At 40.2% G+C, this 21752-nt stretch overlaps 1 protein-coding gene across 6 annotated transcripts in view; it reads right to left on the reverse strand.

The window, feature by feature from the left end:
- The window catches only part of AHCYL2 (adenosylhomocysteinase like 2), a 190028-nt gene that overhangs the window by 40667 nt on the left and 127609 nt on the right, over positions 1-21752 (reverse strand). Inside the window, exons 1-2 of one of the 6 annotated variants that reach the window (XM_018046942.1) lie at positions 18203-18636; positions 7136-7244 (exon numbers count right to left, since the gene is read on the reverse strand). In XM_018046942.1, the coding sequence (XP_017902431.1) occupies positions 7136-7244; positions 18203-18244 (151 nt within the window). In that variant the 5' untranslated portion in view covers positions 18245-18636. Of the gene's footprint in view, positions 1-7135; positions 7248-10615; positions 10729-18202; positions 18637-21752 lie in introns of those variants that run through there. The other 5 variants (XM_018046941.1, XM_018046940.1, XM_018046939.1 and 2 more) reach the window with 5 other exon arrangements.

Raw genomic sequence — 21752 nt, forward strand, 5'->3', positions numbered from 1 at the left:
TCAGTATAATTAAATGCTCTAGTGACTAAGCCATTTAGCAATATACACTAGAGGGTGGAAGGTCTAAGACTTCTGACTGTGGCTAACAGGCAGCTGTTGCTCTTCCCACGTTTGAGGTCTTTTTAGTCTTCACAGAATTCTGTAGTTACTGATCACTGGCTGGATGATTTGAAGTAATTTCTTTCTTTGATTTACATTTAAGTTCCTGAGGACTGTTTCTTTCTAAGTAGTCCTCAAGGTTTTGGGGTGGGGGTACATAAAGCACTGTCTATATAATATAAAGCATTACACATTTCTCAATGAGATAAGAAGTACTTCTTTCAGTTTTATGGGGAGAAAGCGGCAAAAGTTCAGAGCTCCTAGGGTTGCCTGATCTGCTTATATCCAGAGAATTATGGCATTTCTGGGATTTCTTAGCAAAGGGTCTATCTCTGGGAGGGCTGGAAAAGGCAAGTCTGACCTTGCCCAGTTAATCAAGCATGGTGCTACATAATGTCTGGGCAGCAGGGACCCAAGTGTCTCTCTTGGAGCTGGAAAACTGCCCTAGAGCAAAGTCCTAACACAAAGCAGCAAGAATGAACATGGGCATCAGGGGAGGTGAGAGAATCAGTAAATCCCCAAAGGGATTTTTGTTCTTGAAAGGAGCTAATCTGTACAAAAAGTCTATGGTTCTCCCTCCTAGGGAGTAAGAGCTCAAAGTACCTTTGGCAACAGAGCCCAGAAACAGTTTCCTGGGCAGTCATCTGTTTCACCAATCAATACTCAGAAATGGCTTATGAGTTAGAAGCTTAAGGGAACCAGGCTTCTGCCCCCTGAGAGAAGAAAGATAAATACAGCCATCCTAATCCTGATCTAAGTGTATAGGAAAGTTGCTTTTGAAAGAAACTGTTCACATTCACAATATCCTGAAATGTCAAATCCTTTTCCAGAGCCATGATGATTTTTATGCTCTTTATTTGTTCTGAAGTCAGAGAAACTTTGCTCTGGTTCTGGGTATACAAAGCAGAGGTGATAACAGAATCTGGTGGCTAATTCATTCATGTATTCAGTCTCGCACTCAATCAATTTTTATTGTGCATCTACTGTGTCTCCACAGTCTAAGCGCTGGAGATACAAGATGGATATGGATTGTCTTTGCCTTCACAGGGTTTGCAGTCTAGTCGGTGAGTCAGACATGAAATAACTCATTACAGAATTAATTATTTAGAGTTCCTCTTTCCACATGGTTGCAATATGTGCTATGAAAAATACTATATAATAGGCAGACATGATTTGTCAGAGTCATGTTGTTGAGAAGATTAAATGAAAAAACATAAGTAAAGTGCCTACTGCAATACTTGGCATAAAGTAATTCAGCATGCAGTCAATGATACTTGATATTATTATTGGGTTTTGTACATATTTTTAAAGCACTAGTTTTCTAGTGAGTGCATGATCAGTTGTGTCTGACTCTTTGCAATCCCATGGACTGCAAAGGCCTGCCAGGCTCTTCTGTCCATGGAATTTTCCAGGCAAGAATACTGAGTGGGTTGCCATTTCCTACTCCAGGGATCTTCCTGACCCAGAGATCAAACTCGCATCTCTTGTGTCTCCTGCACTGGCAGGTGGCTTCTTTATGCTTTTATTCACTAACAAATATAAAATCTTTCAGGGTTCTTACTTAGCTTTAGGATTTTGAATGGGAAAGGAATGACGTACATACAATACTATTTAGCAGTTTCTTTTTTTCTACCTCCGTCATCTATCAATTTACCCAAGTAGCAGGTGGTTGGCTGGCAGTGATGATAAAGGTTGAGAGTGAAGTCCTACTCTATCTAGAATAGCTCTCCTCTCCTATGCCTCTTCGGCTTTTAAGGATGAGCCAGGTGGGAAAAGTCAACCAAACAGCAACAAAACCTCCAAAATTCTCCTTTTAGAGAAGTACTCAAACTTTTTCCAACTCAAAGAAAAAAATTATTATACCATTTCCCTTTCCTAAAAGAAAAAAAAAGGTATTTTCTTTTCTTAACAGTTGTCAACCAGTTATAGTTCAACCACTGTTTTTCTTTGAGTCAAAATGGATTTGTTTTCAAAGAGCCCTTCACACAGATCTTTGTTGTCTAGACTGTACTAATATGTGAAAGCAAAATGGCCAACAGACCTGGACTTAGAGAGGGTTATTTTTGCAAACACAATGGAAAGATTATTCTTGAATTAGCATAACATTTATTTTTTGAATTTATAACTCATTTCTGCCAGTATATTTAAAGCAGCATATTCATGAAAATAGTTGAGATAGCATTCGAAATTCTTCCTAGGAAAATTTAGAGAAATTCAACACACATGTACACATATGCTTAAACAGTTTCTAAAGCATTTGTAATTGTCAGCACACTCTGAAGCCCAGGGTCATAATTTAATTAAAAATGAACAACTGATAAGAAAATAACTTAAGTGAAGTACAGATCTGAGACCTAAGCTTTTACTTCACTTCTGATTGGTTAAGTGACCAATTTTCAATTTATCCAACCGCAAAATAGGAGGTATAACACATCCTCTCTCTCCCATGCTCTCCCTTTCTCCTAATTCCCATCAGAAGAATCTTATGAATAAATGAGATAATCACAAAAGAAGGGTTCAGTTTCTAGGTGGAAAAGTAATACAAAGTACAAAATAACTTTATCATGAGATGTTTTGTTTCATGATATCTCAGGACCAAAACATAACTTGGTGAATCACTTATCCACAACTGACCCCATGGAACATGCATATATATGTTCTGTGGCTTAGACTGATTAAGCCTTTCCTCCCAGCAGCTGTGATATTGTGGGTTATTGCCAAGAGAAGAAGAGACTCCTGGTCAAATTGGTCCTATTAGATTATTTTAAATCAGGTAGTTCCTCCTGGGCCCAGTCTAGTCACTTGGTAACTGAATAATAGTAATGACCTGTGTGTCAACGTGCTGCAGATTTCACTGATGAATAACTTTAGAAATATTTGAAAAGCCAGGTTAGCAACCAAAATACAGAGCACCAAAACTCTGTTACTTGGAAAAAATCTGAAAATATTTCAAGCTTTAGAAGAACCAGTTACTGTGAACTAAGGGACTTTAGTCCTCTTTTCTTATCCTTAACCAATTAACTCACTGCAAAGACAGCTTTTTCAGAAATATATCACTGAGAATCATTTGACTTTCCAGAAAAGTCACTTCTATTCATTTTTTTACAAGGGTTTTGCACTTACAGAAATTTTTTAGAAGTCGTTTTTTAATAAAATAATTTCAAGGACTAATATAGCCCTTTTCAACATGGGTTCCACTAGAATTAAGCCCTACTATCTTGAAGCATCCATTGAATATATCAATAAACTTCTCTCCTATACATCTAGAAGGGAACTAGTTATGAACCATCCTTTCCTATGTTCTGCACTTCACAGGAGGAACCCAGTTGAAAAGGCTGGAAGGCATTCCTAAATAAAAACTTAATATTAGGATCATTAGGAAAGGAGAGTGGGCCACAACCTTAGTAAGACTCTAAGTATCTTCAGCAAAACAAGCACTTTGGATAGGAAGGTACCCTTTTTTGAAATGTCATAAACCTTCTTCTAACTTTTCACATACATAGTTTACCAGAGGTCTATTTCCTTTACAGGGATGTCAAGTAGTATAATAAGAATGTCTCTGGACACCCTTCCCCAGTGTTTATTTGTTGATCACCTCTCATGTATCAAACACAGTTCTAAGTGGTGGGAAGAGAACAACACAAAAGAGATAAAAATCTCTGCCCTCATGGATCTCATATTCAAGTAAGGGAAGAAGGACACAATAAATTATATGTTATATGATAATAAGTGCTATGGAGAAAAACAGAGAAGGAAAATTTGATGACAGGGAGTATTGGGTGGGGTGACTCTACAATTTTAAAAGAGTAGTCAGGATAGGCCTCAATGAAAAGATGATCTTTGATTAAGAACTGAAGGAGGCAAGATACACAGTGAGGGTATTTTAGAGCATTCCAGGCAGAGAAAATAGTAAGTGCAAAGGACTTAAGGCAGGAGAGTGCCCAGCATAACAAAGTAACAGTTTCAAAATAACGGAAGGACAGCACAACTGGAGTGAAAAAATAGCTGAGGGAGGAGGGAAATTTGGAAAATTAGAGATGTGATTAGAAATATAACATGAGGGTCGATGGTATAAGGCCTTGTAGGCCACTGTAAGAATTTCAGCCCTTAAGAGTGACACTGGAAAGCCATTGGAAAGTTTTGAGCTAAGAAGTGATACGACCTGACTTATTTTTTAAAAAATGAATCTGGCTGCAGCATTGAGAACAGACTGAAGAGGGGCAAGGCTGGAACTCAGCAATTCAGTTTTTAGGACATGGGAGGGTTGAGATACCTGTAAAACATCCAAGTGAAAGGACTGAACAGGCATTTGAATATCTGGGGCTAGTGTGCAGAGAAGAGATTTGGGCTAGAGATAAAATTTGGGAATCAAACACCAATACGTGGTATTTAAAACTATGAGTCTGAATGAGTTCACCTGAGAAGAGATAAACAGAGAAGGGAAGAAGTCTAGTCAATCCATCTTTGGGGCTTTAACAATGTTAGTTTCTATAGTCAATTAAATTATAACATAGGCTGAAAATGGGTTCCAAGTTCTTATTGACATGCACTTGCATATCTTCTCATATTTAGAAAGCTGTGAGTAATTCTGTTATTCCTGGCTTTTTGTCTGATGAGTATGAAGCTTTTTCTGTATCACCTCATTTAACTTTCCCATTGCCTCTGCTACAAGCATTGTAGGCGTCAAGAGTTTTCCCGGATCACACAACAAATCACACATTGATCAAAGCCTAGAAACTAGGTCTGTCCTAACTTCCAGTCCAAGGCTCAAGGCAATAGGCAGCCCCATCCATAGTTTGTTTAAAAGGGTTTGACAATTGCTCATGTGGAAACAAGACAAGGTAACAGTGTGTGTGTGTGACACAGCTGCAAAAAAAGGAAACATAATCTTAGGTTTCATTCTAAAAGCACTGAGTTTATGGAAACAACACCTATTATAGATTATTTTGGACTATACCTAGAATATTATATTCATAGGCATATATTTTTAAAAGGACACTTAGTCTGGAATATAACCAGATGAGGTTAACCAGGACAGTGGGATGCCCCCCAACTCAGGCAACCAAAAATGAAGATTTTTATTTCTAAGTAAAATCTTTAAATCTCAGAGGTTGTATAAGAACTTATTGGGAGCAAAACTATTAGATTAAGCAAGGGTCACCCTATGATCTAAAATGCTCCCAAAGAGGCCGGATAGCCATTTGTCAGCGACACCACCAAGGCAATTCCCACATTCAGTGGGAAGTGAATAACTGATCTTTATTTTCCAAGTTCCAGGATGGTTTGATTCCATGCTCCTGAACTTAGTATTCTTAAAGGAATACATAAGGTTTTACTACAGAAATGGCAATGTCACATAGTTCAACCTAAAAGGTCTGACTTTTCCAGGCTGACATGAGCCAGTACCACTCACCAATGAGCAATACCAGACAAATATATGTTCACTTAGAAAATAAGGGCATCAAACTCACTCTTCCCTATGTACATCAGTTCAGTTCAGTCGCTCAGTTGTGTCTGACTCTTTGCGACCCCATGGACTGCAGCACGCCAGGCCTCCCTGTCCATCACCAACTCCTGGAGTCTACCCAAACTCATGTCCATTGAGTCAGTGGTGCCATCCAACCATCTCATCCTCTGTCATCCCCTTCTCCTCCTGCCTTCAATCTTTCCCAGCATCAGGGTCTTTTCATATGAGTCAGCTCTTCACATCAGGTGGCCAAAGTATTGGAGTTTCAGCTTCAACTGAAACTACCTACCTATCCCTACATACACAGATACTTTGTAATTATCTTCCCTGCATATGGGGGTTCGGTGGGAAGGTTTTCTCTGCAGGAGCATAGATGGAAATACCGATCCAGTGTGTAGGGAAGAGATTGAGCTGGAGTTAAAATTGAGTACTGTTACTGTTTAATTTCAATTTTTAGATAACATGTACAAACTCAAGTGTTTAACTTGTACATACCTTTTTACAATTTACATTTTCACAATTATTACAATTTCCAGAGCTTTATTACCTGGTTCATGAATCTTCAACAGCTATTAAAAATTATTTAATTTATTTAATTATTTATCATTCTGCTGGTTCTTTCAGCAGAATAAGATAGTTACAAAATTCAGTAATCCCTAGGGATTTACATTCTGTGCTTTATATTATTCAGTTATGTGGGGAAAAACATAAAAAAAGAAATGCTAATATTTAAGAGTGTAAATAACAATTTATTCAACCTAAAAGTTACAGCGTCTCAAACAAGCTTTCTTCAACTTTACAAATACTACTTTCCTATTCGTGTGAAAAACAAAATTTTAGGTCACGATTAAAATTTTCTAATGAACATTACTATTTATAATGTAAGAGGTAATTAGGGCAAACATTCAGCTTCCTACCACATTCCTACTTAAGAGCAAAACAAAATGGCTCCAGATTAGATCAGACACATACTAGGCACTGCTGCATAAACGGTTACTGGTGACAAGGGATTCACAAATTCATACTCATCTGACATTAAATGGTAACTCAGGCCTAGGATCCATGTATTGGACTTAACTCACTGCCAAGGAAGGAAGGAGTAACAAACAATACAATGTCACAGCTCAGAAGAGAAAGTGAAGGGCTCTTCACTAGCTACAGTGATTTCACCGTTTCTCAGGGCATTTAAGATTTCCCAGTCGGAAGGATGAAGAAGCCCTCTTTCATTTTCAAAGAGTAGAAAAAACACAAGCGTTCACACATGCTGCTCAGTGAAGGCCAAGGGTGAGCAACATATCCTCACCCTCTGAATAAATCAGACTCAGTTTCCTTAATCACCTTCTTCTGTCTTAACTGGAAGAGATGCCTCTATTAAGCTCCACTCTGAATCCCCAAGAGAAACCTAAAGATTCCACCTAGAATTTTGGTCTAAATTTCAATTGAGAATGAACATGTTTATGCCAGAGCACAGGCCTTGATTGTGCTTAATTAGCCTTAGATAGACAGGAAGGTCCATTGATCATACTTAATTAGCCTCCACAGGTGGGTCCAGAGCAGTTCAATCCTCACCTGAGCTGTAGCTGTCAGTCGATGACTGGGAAATTGAACGAGACAGAGAGCGACGTCCAATTTTGGTGGGACGTTTATTGAATTCTTGCTTCTGGTCAGCAAATTGGATCTGCTAAGAAAAAGAACTCTAGTTACATAAAGGAAAAGAACATCTATTTTGAGATACCAAATCAATGCTTGCATTATAGGATCTTACCTTCCCTCACAGCTAATCTGTTTGTATTGACCCACATATGGAATCTTAAGAGACTCGTTGGAGAAAATGATTTTTCATTCTTCTCTGTTTCTATTAAATTTAAATCCTTGAACCACTCTCTGACTATCTATCTTTTGCGATAAAAGGGAGAATGGGATATTCTGATTAAAATAAATGGTAAGAAAGTTGAGTCATACTCAGCAATCCTTTCTATAGTTTCACTGAAAATTAAAGCTGGAAAGAATCATTGAGACTATCTATTCCAGTCTTCAGGCTTCCCAGGTGGCTGGCTCAGCAGATAGAATCCACCTGCCAAGCAGGAGATGCCATAGACTTGGGTTCAATCCCTGGGTAGGGAAGATCCCCTAGAGTAGGAAATGGCAATCCACTCCAGTATTCTTGCCTGGAGAACTCCATGGACACAGGAGCCTGGCAGACTACAGTCCATGGGCTGCAAAGAGTTGGACTCAACTGAAGCTACCGAGCACGGACATACACATTCCAACCTTTTAAGATACGAAACTATAAGATTAAGAAAGGCAGAGTGACCTGCCTTAAGATACTCAGGAAACAGTATGGTATAACGAAAAAAAAAAAAAAAAAAGCTTTCTATTCATACAGACCTTTCTGGAACTGCATTCAAACCCTTGTTATGCCACTCATTAGCTGTATGATGTTCATCAAGATATTTTGTGACCCCCATTTTTCTCACAAATACAACAAAGATGAGAGTATTTCCAAAGTTTTAGAGAGGGTTATACAAAACAAGGTATGTAAACTGTGAAACTCAGCAGGAGATTCAATTCATCCCTGGCTCCCCAACTCCCACCACTACAAATTTTCTGTTCTGTTAACTCTTGCAGGTAGTCACTTCAGCTTTTCAAAGGCTTTCTAAAATGCATCAACCAGCTTTTCAGTACTAATAAGTAAACATTAATTTATTATTTTTAATGTTTGGTATCACAATAAACTAAAAGCTACAAGGTTGATAACTTATTAACTATAAGAGATGTAGGAGTAGATAACTAGACTGAATATGTATAAATCTCAATACTCTGGCGGCTACATTTTGGACAATATCTAATAATGACTTTCTTGCAATTTTATCTTTCTCCTACTGTTGGAAGTTCCAGCTGATACTTTATAACACTTTACAAGTCAAAGTTTGTATCATTAAGCAAATATCTTTTCTTTTTCTACTTCTCTAATTGAATGTTTGCATAACTGCTTAGATTATTCTGGATCCAACTGGCATGGAGGTAGGGAAAATCAAAGATCTGCCAACTGATTCTGCCTTTCCTGATAAAAAAGATGGTTGCAACAACTATTGGCTACATTTCCTGCAGTTAGAGGTAACTATCAGACTGAGGCCAAATCAATTAGCATGCCTTTTAGGGGAACTCATAGCATTGTCACAGCTACTGTTGTTCAGGGCTGTTTGACTCTTTGGATTGCAGCACGCCAGGCTCCCCTGCCCCTCACCATCTCCTGAAGCTGTTCATAGCTTTAACAACCATTAAAGCCTGCATACTACTTTAGAGTTTGCAAATTGCTTACAGCAACAGGAAAATTCACTAGGTTAGAAGCATTTCCCAAAATGAAAAATAGCGAAATTAATTATTTTACTAAAATAGCAATTTATTCCAAAAAGAGAAAGTGCTCTTTCTGTGCACTCCCATGGAATGTACATGAACTCCCATGTACTTCTATCATTGTACAAACTAGGCTCCATAAAGGCAGGAGCTATGTATATTACTTATCCTTATATCCTCAGATACAAACCCCTGACATAACAGTCAACCTTGCGTCAAAACAATGAACCTTACCCTATCTTCACAGTCTGTACTTGACTGAATATTAAGTAACCATAAATCAAGTCTAAAGTTAAAAAAATTAGGAGGAAAACAAAAGTCAGGAAGGGGAGGAACGTGAGTAAGAAGATGAGGAGGGGAGTATCAGTCAAGCTCAAAACCTCGGCTTCCATTTCACCAACCTTGTTCAAGACAATGATATATCTTTATTCTTTTTTAGAAGCCCATCAAGGAAAATGAGTCTTCATTGACTTTCCAAAGGCCACAATAAGTCCTTAATTTCAGCAGAGCCTACTTTAAAAAAGTGGAACAGACAGACCAGACCCTGCCTTAGATATATACCACCCCCTCCCACACACACACCACTAGTGGGGGCCACTCTACTTCTCTAGATTTGTAGGATTGGAGACAGTGGGCACAAACCCATCTGTTGTTTAGTCACTAAGTAATGTCCAACTCTTTGTGACCCTGTGGACTGTAGCCTGCCAGGCTCCTCTGTCCATGGGATTTCCCAGGCAAGAATACTGGAGTAGGTTGCCATTTCCTATTCCAGGGGATCTTCCTGACCCGGGGATTGAACCCCAGTCTCTTGTGTCTCGAGCACTGGCAGGCAGAGTCTTTACCGCAGAGCCTTCAGAGAAGCCACATACTCATTTACCCCAACAACATAGCCATCCAGCTGCACCATCATCTTAAATCAGTTTCCTTAAACTGAGTTCTCTCCTCTATTAAGCTCCTCACTACTAACAAGTACTTCCTCCCACCTAGGTCACGTTTCGGCTCTTTTTTTTTTTTTTTGGCCATACCTTGCATGGGATCTTAATTCCCTGATCAGTGATGGAAACTGTGCCCTCTGAAATGGAAGTGCAGGGCTCTAACCTCTGGCCCCCACTAGCCCTCCAGAGAATTCTTGAGTTCAGGCTATTTTTGGGCACTAAACATTAGGCTGTGTAGGCTTTCTCCACTCAGAGACATAGGGGTCTAAAGCTTGTTACTTGTCAGACACTACCTCAAGTTTCTTTAAGACAGAAGAACATTAGAAAGAGGCTAACCACTTATATAGAATAAGCTATATAATTTCCCCAAGAAATAAATGTTTATCTTTTATTGACAACCTGTCATCCCTGGTGCCCACCTCCCATCAATAGTTTAAGTGCCGTTACACTTTTCACTCTTACTTATAATACAGTAATCTCCCTACCCCAGTTGGGGTACCCTGGTAGATTCTACCCCTAACTCTTCTACCTTAACTGAAATCAAAAAGTCCTTTACGGGACCCCTCCTCGTCTGTTTCAGAGAAGACTGACTCATTCCAACAGGCTTCAAGGCAAGGAAGGGAGAGAGATTGTAGAGGAGCAGCTCACCTTATGCCAGAAGAAGGGGCGAAAGCAGGAAAGAAGGGGAAAAGCAACTGGCCTTTTATAATAGTGGCTATAGCGGCAGCAAGACTGGTAAATAAGAACTTAGCCTCACCTGGGCTTTAATCCCAGAGTTGCCATTGACAATGTATTTCTTCTTGCTGCTCAGCATAATGACATTACCAGCCCTACAGCCACCTCTCCAGTCCAGGGACCCTTGTGGCTAGGCCTTTAAACTTTCCTCATCAGCAATTCTGTTGGCTCTGGTTCCAGCTAGTTTTGTGTGTGCGTGCGTGGTGGTGGTGGTGGTGAGGGGGGGGTTTGCCTTCCCTGGAAACCCTGAAGCAGCTCCAGCAACCCCTCCAGCAGTAGAGCCCAATTAAATAAAGCATTTCTGTTAGTGGTTCATCAGCCATTCCTAATTCTGGTGGCTGTTTTGCTTTTATTATTTTTTTTCCCCTAAACACCTAATTACACGGATCCTCTGACCTCTAAACCTTAACAAGTCCCTTGACAAGGCCCAACTTGCACGCGCATAACAATAGCTTATTTATATAACTGGTGCACTTTTTTTTTGCCTGCTATAATTAACTTGCTAATTAGGTTCCTTTTTAACCTTACCTCCTCCTTTTCCAAGTCAGATGACTGCAGTTAACCTAGTCTCATTAGAAAAAAATTAACTACAGAGGCACTAAAGCAGTGAGGAATTTATAAAAACGGTAAGAAAAAAAAAAGGAGCCAAGTACTCATGCAGGCCCTAACCTACACTCTGTGGCCTTGTGTTGGTCAGACTGGGGACACTGGTCTCAGGCCTGTTACCAGGAAACTCAGCTTCCTCAGACCAGTGCTCTATTCTTAACTGTGCACCTTTTCATGCAGGTTTTGACATCTGGTTTCTAGTCCCATCTGAGGAGCGTTGCTGATTAAGTGTCCAGTGATCTGCCTGCCTTTTTCAAAAACTGTTTCATGGAAGGTGCAACTACAATAGGGAATTTCCTATTTCCTCGGAGCCCCCAGGGTCATAGCGACCTTGTTACATATCAAATAGTCAAATGAAGGGGTGGCCCTTCTAGGTACACAGAGCGATACACACAGAGGAAAAGGAAACCGGGAACTGCCAGGAGCCCAGGATGACAAAGAACCAAGTACACGTATACAGGGAGTTAGAAGCGGTGGGCATGTAGTTGAAGAAAATACAAGAGCTAGTTGGTGGAGACTTTTATGCCACGATAAATCCGATAACTTTACAATTCATAAAAATAATCCACAGAAGATATAAAGCAAAACCGTGCACAAAAGTGACTCCCAATTAGTCATGAAAAGATGCTATGGGCTAATGCAGTGAGTGACCAGTGCGCAGACAGGAGCTGGAGAAGTATAGTCCCGGGAAGGCAGATGGACCAGATGAGAAGGGCAGGAGAACAAACCACGGACCAGCTATCTAATAAACAATAATGCACTATGCATTTCTCCAGAGACCATTTCAGTTTATCTGCTTGTTATTTTTAGTAATTTAATATCGTTACTCATCTCCAAGATATGGGAGATTGACCCGAGAGAGAACCAGTAATTTATTTTTGAATTAGAATAGATGATTAAGAAAGGGGGTTAGTGATGTTGACATCTGCATGCCACCAGATGTGTCAGCAAATGGAGGGGGGGTTCATCACTGGAACGTGACCCTTGGAAATGTCATATCGACAGCGCCACAGAAAATCACCACTGCATGGACCAGGAGTGAGGCAATCTGATTGGGTTAGTTAGATCCCAGCAAAAGTCAAAGATCCTTTCATGTCTAGTTTAATTCATTCTCTGCTTATTTCCTCTGGTTTTCATAATAGATTGTTATCTAATACATACTGATCTCCCCATTAGAAGACAAGTCCTCTGAACCAGGGCTCGGTTGTGAATCATTTCTGTATTCCCCCCAATGTCTTCCAGATGAAAGTGAAGTGTTTGCTCAGTCATGACTGACTCTACAACCCCATGGACTGCAGTCCACCAGACTCCTTTGTCCATGGAATTCTCCACATAAAAATACTGGAGTGGGTTGCCATTTCCTTCTCCAGGGGTCTTCCATATAGATGCTGTTAAGATGATAGCTTTGGAAATTATTTGGAATTGTTCACATTCTTTGTAGTTATACCATTTTAAATTTCCTAACTATACCACTCTAGCATTCTTGCCTGGAGAGTTCCATGAACAGAGTAGCCTGGTGGGCTACAGTCCATGGGGTCACAAAGAGTTGGATGTGACTGAGCTACTAACACTTTCTTTTTCACAAAATTCCAGATGTGATTTAAAAAATATGAGTGCTCTCTGAGCACAAGAAAGAACATAAAATGATAGATTCTTTTTTTTAGGATAATCTTTATTTTGAGAGAAAAGGTCCCTGGAAGAACAGAATAAGGGGAAGGAATTAAAATTTATTGAGCCTACCATGCAACGGCCTGTGTATCTGTTATTTCTATGAAACAGTATAATAGTCTCAAAAACTTGGCATCATTATCCCCATTGACAAATTAGGAAACCACAAATGTACGGAGAGAACAAATGATTTGCCTGAAGTCTCATAGCAAGCAAGGGGGACTAGAAAGTGAGTCTGTGTTCATGTCAGAGCTGAAGCTCTTTCTACTACACCAAACCTTGTGATACTGATCTGAAGATCAAAAACTTCCCTGGTCCTAATTCAGGGTGTACTCAGCCCCACCTCATCCCTCTTAATTTATCTTGCTGTGTTGTGCTTAGTCGCTCAGTTGTGTCCGACTCTGCAAATCCATGGATTGTAGCCTGCCAGGCTCCTCTGTCCGTGGGGACCCTCCAGGCAACAATAATGGAATGGGTTGCCATGTCCTCCTCCAGGGGATCTTTCCAATGCAGGGATCAAACCGAGGACTCCCACATTGCAGGCAGATTCTTTACCATCTGAGCCACCAAGGAAGCCCTAATTTATCTTAAATTTATTTAATTTAAAATTACTCCTTAAATTTACTTTCTTATTGGATTAGGTTTCAAAAAGGATATCATCCTAGATTATCTTGAGGCTCTGATCAAACCACAATTCTGAAATGGCTAAATCATATAAGAAACTGAAATCTAGCAGCCTTTTAATTAGCAACTTTGTCCAATGTCACTGCCAAAAATTGAAATGGAAATTAACTGAACAGATACAGCTGTTCAGATGAGTGAATAGATACAGCTATTCACTGTCATCCATGACAATCTTGGTCTCTTATTCACAATTTCAGGAAATGAGACACACCAGTATTTTTCTGCTTGCTTGATGAGTCTCTAATCTGCTCCTCCTAACCAAGAATATGCACCCTAGTATACTCAGCTGGTTCCTCACTCAGATGAAAAGGAACTCCTGGTCTAATGCCTTGAGTTTCTGGGCCTGAGCAAAGGGAGCTGCAGATCTACACCAAACACAACCAGAAGACATTTTAGATTACTATTCCTGGAAAAAAGCCTTACCACTTAACAAGTTTATCTACCAAAGTAATTCTCAAATTTTAGATACATCAAAATCACCCAGAGGGTTTATTAAAACTCATTGCTAGGCCCTGCTCCAGAGGTTCTGATTTACTGAATCTGGGTGGGGCCCAAGATTTTGTATTTCTAACAAGTTTCCAGGTGATGCTGATGCTACTGGCCTGGGGACCACACTTTAAGAACCACTGCTGGAACACTCCAAGCATGATTAAAGTCACCGTAATTCTTAACTCTCTCCTTAACCAACCATGTTATCCTACCTATGGCTGTAACCATGGAGCATATTCATGGGCAAAAAAAGTTATTTCAAAGATCAGAGAAAGGAATGAGGTGATCCTTTCTTTATACACAACATAGGACATAAAGAGAACTGGATCTAATTCTGATTTCCACAAATTAAGGCTAAGAATAGATGATTAATGCATTAAAAAAAATCAGGACTCATGGGGAGGATAGAAGATCTATTTACCCTACACAAGAGCACATCAAGAGAAACAAATTAATTCCTTTTCAAATATATAAAGTAGTACTACAAAGAATGGTGATCAGTGGTTCTCTCTCTGTATCTCCATTTCTTAACATTTCCAGGGTTACTGAACATCTATAATCCTGATTTGTAAAATAAGAACAATAATACCTACTTTGTCTGTCTCAAGTGTGTGCTGTGAAAATAAAATAACGCATGTGAAAAGGTTTTGGAGGTGACACACTGGTACACAAATATAACATATTAACATTTCTATTTTTTTAGATCCAAATTCTTCACCTAGAGTCCATGGATGTCCAGATGCTCTAAAACAGAAGCAAAAAGTTTGTGTATCTATTTTCCTGGGGAGTGGGTCCACAGTTTTCATCAATTTCTCAAGTGGGTCTCTGCTTTAAGTGTCAATTCTGATCCAGAGTTATAGTGAAACTAACTCTACTACCATTTAGCAGATACCTTAAAGGTTTTCGTCCCACTTCCAAGTAGATATGGTTCAAGCATTCTTAGAGACATTGCTCCCTTCCAAGCCAAACGAGCTGCTGGAACAAATTCTTCAACTATAAAAGGGATTACTTCTAGCCAAAAGAAAACCAGGTAACCGGCTGGCTGGGTACTCAATCAAGAAAGTGAATCAGATTTCCTACGGAAAAGTACTAGGTACTACAAAGAGCTTAAGTGGGAGGAGGAAATATTAAGATGTAGAAACTTAAAAAAAGGTTACTGCGGATCTCCATGCTCATAAGAGAGGAGGTATTTTCACCTACCACTAGGGACTAAAAATTTCTCAGGGGAAGTGAAAATATATTAATAAGGACAATCTTTAAAAGGATGAGTTTCCCAATCTTTTAGCAGTAAAACTGCCTGAACAAGCTATATGAAAATAGCTGGGGAGCAGAGGCTTTAGCAGAAGTTTTCCAGTGACTGATGGAATAGTAACTCGAAGGTCTACTTGTCAAGTCTCAAGACTGTTCTTCAGATTTCCTCCTGGCTTATTCCCCTGCTAGGAGTCAGAGATGTGAGTACTGTCAGCTGCTGTTTGTGCTCTTGAGTCCTATCTTCTGAGGGATATGCCAGTCCCTTTTTGCTACAGATCATTTATAAGAAGGGAGGTATTATAATCCACCTTTTCTGCTGAATTTTCCCCCTGAAAGAAAGTTTGAGAGCCTTGTCATATTTCCTTTGGGGGCAAGGACAGTTCTCAGCGGAAAGTTCATTATGTTAATATGTAAACTGGAACAGGAGTCATCTGTTAAAAGCTTTCTTTGATCGAAATTTTGACCCAATGTGATAACTGGCGCCAGGGTTTCCTCTTGGAGATTAAAGGGTACTCCAACATGTCACAGGTAAGGTCTGGAAATCTATAGGCAGTATGCTAGAGAATGCTCAGTGGCTCATTTTGGTGGCTAAGTGGATACTGGTGGCAGCCTAAAGAAGCACTTCCAGACCAGGTCAGAAATGAACAACTGTGATATCTGAAAGCAAGCCTCACGAAGTTAATCTCTGGCAAAGGAATAATTCAGAGGACAAAACTGAGTTATTGAGGCCAAGCACCTCCCTACTTTGCCTCATCATTGCTAAAAAAAAAAAAAAAAACTACTGATCAAAGATATTTTCCTGATTTTTGAAAGACAGAGGCCAGGAAATTGCTAAATAAAAGAAGTGCCATGTTGAAAACGAAGCAGAGCTGTGCTTTATTAAAGAATATTTTCTAAAAGCTGAGAAGTCTTAGGTCATATCTCTTGAGCAGTAGTCACACTAACCCCTTTAGGACTGTTGTCCTGTTCAGGTAAACAAAGAAAAGGTAAATAGGTAGAAGTCCAGTAGGCGCTCCTCTTGAGAAGATGTGCTTGGCAGGTAAGACAGTGAGGTGTATTATTTATGAGAATAAGTGTTACTGTAAAACTTGTGTTGACTGAGTTGACATACTGATGTTCTGTGAAATTCTGTAATATTCTCTTATAGAAGTAACAAAGGTTAATATCTTCATGTGGGCTCTCACTTAAGAAAACCAGAATCCTATTTCCCCTTCTTGGTATCAGTGAAGGGCTGGAAATTCAAAAACAAACTTAAAAATCCAACTAGAGGGCTTCCCTGGTGGTCCAGTGGCTAGGACTCTGTGCCCACAATGCAGGGGGCCTGGGTTCAATCCCTGCATAGGGAACTAGATCCCACACAGCACAACTAAAGACCCAGAATAGCCAAATAAATAAAAATAAATATTTATGAAGAAATCCAGCTAGAATTATTATTTGAATTTTTTCCCGTTATTCTAAAACACTATACTATTTGAAATAAGCTTGCGGATGAGTAGGATTTCTTTAGATCAAATGTTTTAAAACTGAGTACAAGGTTCTGGAACAACACTAAGAACAACAACAGGAATAACCCTAACAGAAATAATAATAGTTGGTATGTGAATCGAAATGTGGGCTCATCAGTTGGGCCTCGGTTAGGTCTACTATATACTCAGACTCATTACTGGTGGTCACTTCTCTAAGTCCATAATTCCATAAACACTGAAAAGAACTTGGAATGTGTTGTACATAGTCTAAGCAGTTTTCAATAGGGAAATACATATACATTATACATATTTTATGGGGCTTCCCAGGTGGCGCTAGTGGTAAAGAATCCACCTGCCAATGCAGGAGATGCAAGAGACGTGGGTTTAATCCCTGGGTTGGGAAGATCCCCTGGAGGAGGGCATGGTAACCCACTCCAGTATTCTTGCCTGGAGAATCCCATGGACAGAGGAGGCTGGCGGGCTAAAGTCCATGGGGTCACAAAGAGTTGGATACGACTGAAGCAACTTAGCATGCACACATACATATTATATATACATATATATACACACATACATATATATATAAACCACAAATTGGTATATAGACTGTAAGAAATCAGGCTAAACCTGGAAGAAAGCAGTTAGGAACATAAGGGTGGTTGCTATTTTTATATAAAAAACTAAAGTTGGATCGAAAATACTAGGTTTTATGTGCTGGTTCTTATCAACAAATAACTTACTAAAAAACATTCATCAAGCAAATAAAGTATTTTAAAGAACAGTACCAAAAGAGCTATATAGGGACTTCCCAGCAGTCCAGTTGTTAAGACTCCTTGCATCCACTGCAGGGGGCACGGGTTTGATCCCTGGTTGAGGAACTAAGATCCCACATGCCCAGCACAGCCAAAAAATAAATTAATTTAAAGAGAGTTTCATAGTTCCTCCTTTTAGAAAGACATGTACAAGAATACTTGGGAAAATGTTTTGACTGGCAGGAGAAAACTAGGCAGATAGGGGATAAACTACTTAAATCTTTTCAGACTTGAGAGAGAGAGAGCACACCATTTCCACAAGTTGTTTTTTTTTCCCCTCTCTCTATTCTTTTTCTTTACCCCCATGAGAAATAAACTAAGTATCTGCTTGTAAACAGAATGCAATGCAATCACAGTGTAACACAATCCATGCAGTACACCAGGAGCAGTGGGGAAGCGCCAATCCAGTCCAGACAACCAGGCAACAGGCCCTTCCAGCTCACTCATAATTTACAAATAATTTTTAAAAAAGAAAAAGCAAAGAAAGCAGCAGGAGTGACCCAGGAATTAATCAGAAATTACAGTAATAACTGTTTTCCCAATCACAGCTCTTGGGAGGGACTTCTCACAATGATCCCTATTTTTGTCATTATCAAGAAACAGAGGGAAAAGCAAAGTGATCAAAGAACTCACCATCCACTCAGGCACGTGAAAAGCTGAGGCGCCAGTCTCCATAGTGCAGGCTTGGGTAATCTATGTCCTGAAGCAAAAGGGAAAGCTGGCTTGGAAGTGCCCGAGTTTTCTGAGTGTCCAAAAAGCAGAGCCAAATCTAGTGATTCAGGAGTTCACAGTAACTAGCAGAAGCTGCACCCCCTTTAAAAGTCTTCCTATTAAAATCAAGATCATTAGTCAACTGCCTGACAAGCCCCTTGACTGGCCAGCTGCAAACCTTCTGCTTCTGATTCAAAACGAGAGCAGATACAAGGTTCTATACCCAGGCACTGAACTTTACATGGAGCACTCACTATTTAATGCTACCCAAACAGTATCCCCTCCTGCCCAGTGGGGACTTTCTGCAGCAGCAGTCAGGCTTCCTCTTTTTCCCTGTGTATAAGGCACTTGTTAACTTTCTCCCGCCCCTCAGGATGCGTCACTAGAGGTGCTGATACCAAGATCAATAAGGATCGAGGTCAAGAAGGCACACCCATTTCTGGAGAGTTGCTTGATTTGGATCTGCACGGTAAACAGGCGTTTCCTTGAAATCGAGTTCCTTATGGCTTTCAAGTTTAAACAGTTATGCAGAAGCTCCCCATCTGCTCACACCAGGGGTCTGGCACCAAACCCAGGCATATCTCAAGTTAAATTCTTACTGCACAGGAGATTCAGATGGAGCTGGAGAGGATCTCAGTCAAAACCAAAACTTAGAAGCTCAAAAGAAAGTTCTAGGACCACAGCTCCCTCTGCTGGCTTGCTGTGCTATGCACACGAAAGTCTAAGGGCCTTCAGCTACAGAGATAAAGATGCTCACTATAAATCACCTGAGGCTAGTCAGGAGCTACTACAGAGTAGGCAGGTTTAGAGGAAACCAGCACTTCCAAGTCAGACTAGTGCTGTCTCTTTATTTTACGCACAGGAGTTTATGCCTCCAAATCCCCTATCCCTCTTTCTCTTTCCTCACTGGTAAACAGTCCCATCACTTCACGGCAAATAGATGGGGAAACAGTGGAAACAGTGGCTGACTTTATTTTTGGGGGCTCCAAAATCACTGCAGATGGTGATAGCAGTCATGAAATTAAAAGATGCTTACTCCTAAGGAAAGTTATGACCAACCTAGACAGCATACTAAAAAGCAGAGACATTACTTTGCCAACAGAGGTCCGTCTAGTCAAGGCTATGGTTTTTCCAGTGGTCATGTATGGATGTGAGAGTTGGACTGTGAAGAAAGCTGAGCACCAAAGAATTGATGCTTTTGAACTGTGGTGTTGGAGAAGACTCTTGAGAGTCCCTTGGATTGCAAGGAGATCCAACCAGTCCATCATAAAGGAGATCAGTCCTGGGTGTTCATCGGAAGGTCTGATGTTGAAGCTGAAACTCCAATCCTTTGGCCACCTGATGCGAAGAGCTGACTCATTGGAAAAAACCCTGATGCTGGGAAAGGAGGATTGAAGGCAGGAGGAGAAGGGGACAACAGAGGATGAGATGGTTGGATGGTATCCCTAACTCAATGGACATGAGTTTGGGTGGGCTCCGGGAGTTGGTGATGGGCAGGGAGGCCTGGCGTGCTGCAGCTCATGGGGTTACAAAGAGTCAGATACGACTGAGTGACTGAACTGAACTGAACTGAACCACTACAGGGACTTCCCAGGTGGCGCTAGTGGTGAAAAATCCACCTGCCAATACAGGAGCTGCAGGAGATGTGAGTTTGATCCCTGGGTCAGGAAGATCCTCTGGAGAAGAAAATGGTAACCCACTCCAATATTCTTGCCTGGGAAATCCCATGGACAGAGAAGTCTGGCGGGCTACAGTCCATGGGGTTTCACAGAGCTGGACATGACTGAGCACACATACACCACATATACAGGAATATAGCCAACACTGTAAAACAACTTTCAGTGGAGTATAATCTATAAGAATATTGCATCACTATATTGTACACCTGAAACTAATATAATATTGTAAATCAACTACATTCCTTTTTTTTTTTTTTTGCCACACCACGTGACTTGTGAGATCTTAGCTCCCTGACCAGGGCCCTTGGCAGTGACAGCAGGAGTTCTAGCCATTGAACCACCAGAGAATGCCCTATATTTCAATTTTTAAAAAAGATTAGTGCCACCTCTAAGCCCCTGTTCAATGCTGTTTTTTATCCCCAGGTCTGGTTTCTGAAACAGGATGCCAACACAGTAGTCTTTAGGACCTCAGAAGCTGCTTCCTCCTTATGACCCCATACTAGTTCCCTCCTCCCTACACACTTCAGAAATTTGGAAATAAGACAAAACTAGAAAAAAGGTGACCTAATCTTTTTTCTGTGTGTGGTCAGTCATATCCGACTCTTTGCGACCCCATGGACTGTAACACACCAGGCTCCTCTGTCCATGGGGTTCTCCAGGCAAGAATACTGGAGTGGGTTGCCATGCCCTTCTCAGGGGATCTTCCCGACCCAGGGACCAAATCTGCATCTCTATGTCTCTAGCACTGGCAGGTGGATTCTTTACCACTGTGCTACCTGGTAAGTCCCTTCTATTTTACCTTCTTAATTAATTCCTAAAGTATATTATCCAATGAAAGTACCACAGATTTCATTTGGTCCCCTTTAAGAACCAGGGACTCTTTACAGTGTTAAGTCCCACTGTAGAGATAATTTCTCTAGAGTTGACAGTCATAATATTGTGATTAGGATTATAGATTCATTGCCCTTTAAGGTCTTTCCTAGTTAGAATGGTCCTTTAGATACAGAATGAAGGAGAGGAAGGAAACTTCTAGGGAAGAGATGTCAGAAAGGACAGAATTCAAATGACCGACCTGGAGGTCCAGACTAGAGAAAAGGCAATTGAAAACAGAAGGGGACCACTGGACTAGGTGAATGCAGAGGTGTCAAAGGACTAGAGATCACAAGGCAGGTGGAGAGCAGGTGCAATAACAAGAAGAGAAAATAGCAAGGGTGGAAGTAAAGGCAGTTGTGGTCACGGAGGAGCTATGGAGTGAAGTAATGAATGACAGCAAGATAAAGAAAGTCAATGAAATTAAGGCATGATCTGAGGTCAGGGTTTCAGTTTTGATAAGGCCATCTGTGATCAGAGTGTCAGATTTGATAAAGTGGATTAAAAGGAAGACCATTCTTTTAGTGTAAGGTTTTAACTAAAACAGACTTCATTTGAAAACTGCAACCTTCTTATACCTTATACTTATTACCTTCTTTCTGTAATGACTCTGAAACAAAAATAAAACAATACCTATTACAATTGAGAACTGAAAGTCTATTAACTGAGTGGGACTGTATAAGGCACAGTGTATAGGTTTAGGTACTATGAATAGTTATAAAGTTGTTTTCATTATAATTTAATTTTACTAAAGTGCCTTAAAAGATATACCTATAGCTAGAGCAGGAGTGAGACCCCTGCATGTGATTATCTATAATAACCAGCCTTAACATTTAGCAGTTTGCAACTTCAAAAGGATACACAAACTGCACCTGCTCCTGTGGCCTTCAAGTTTTACAGAAACTGACTGTCAACAGCTCAAA

Source organism: Capra hircus, chromosome 4 (genome assembly GCF_001704415.2).
Source record: "Capra hircus breed San Clemente chromosome 4, ASM170441v1, whole genome shotgun sequence".
In the NCBI taxonomy this organism is placed as follows: Eukaryota; Metazoa; Chordata; class Mammalia; order Artiodactyla; family Bovidae; genus Capra; species Capra hircus.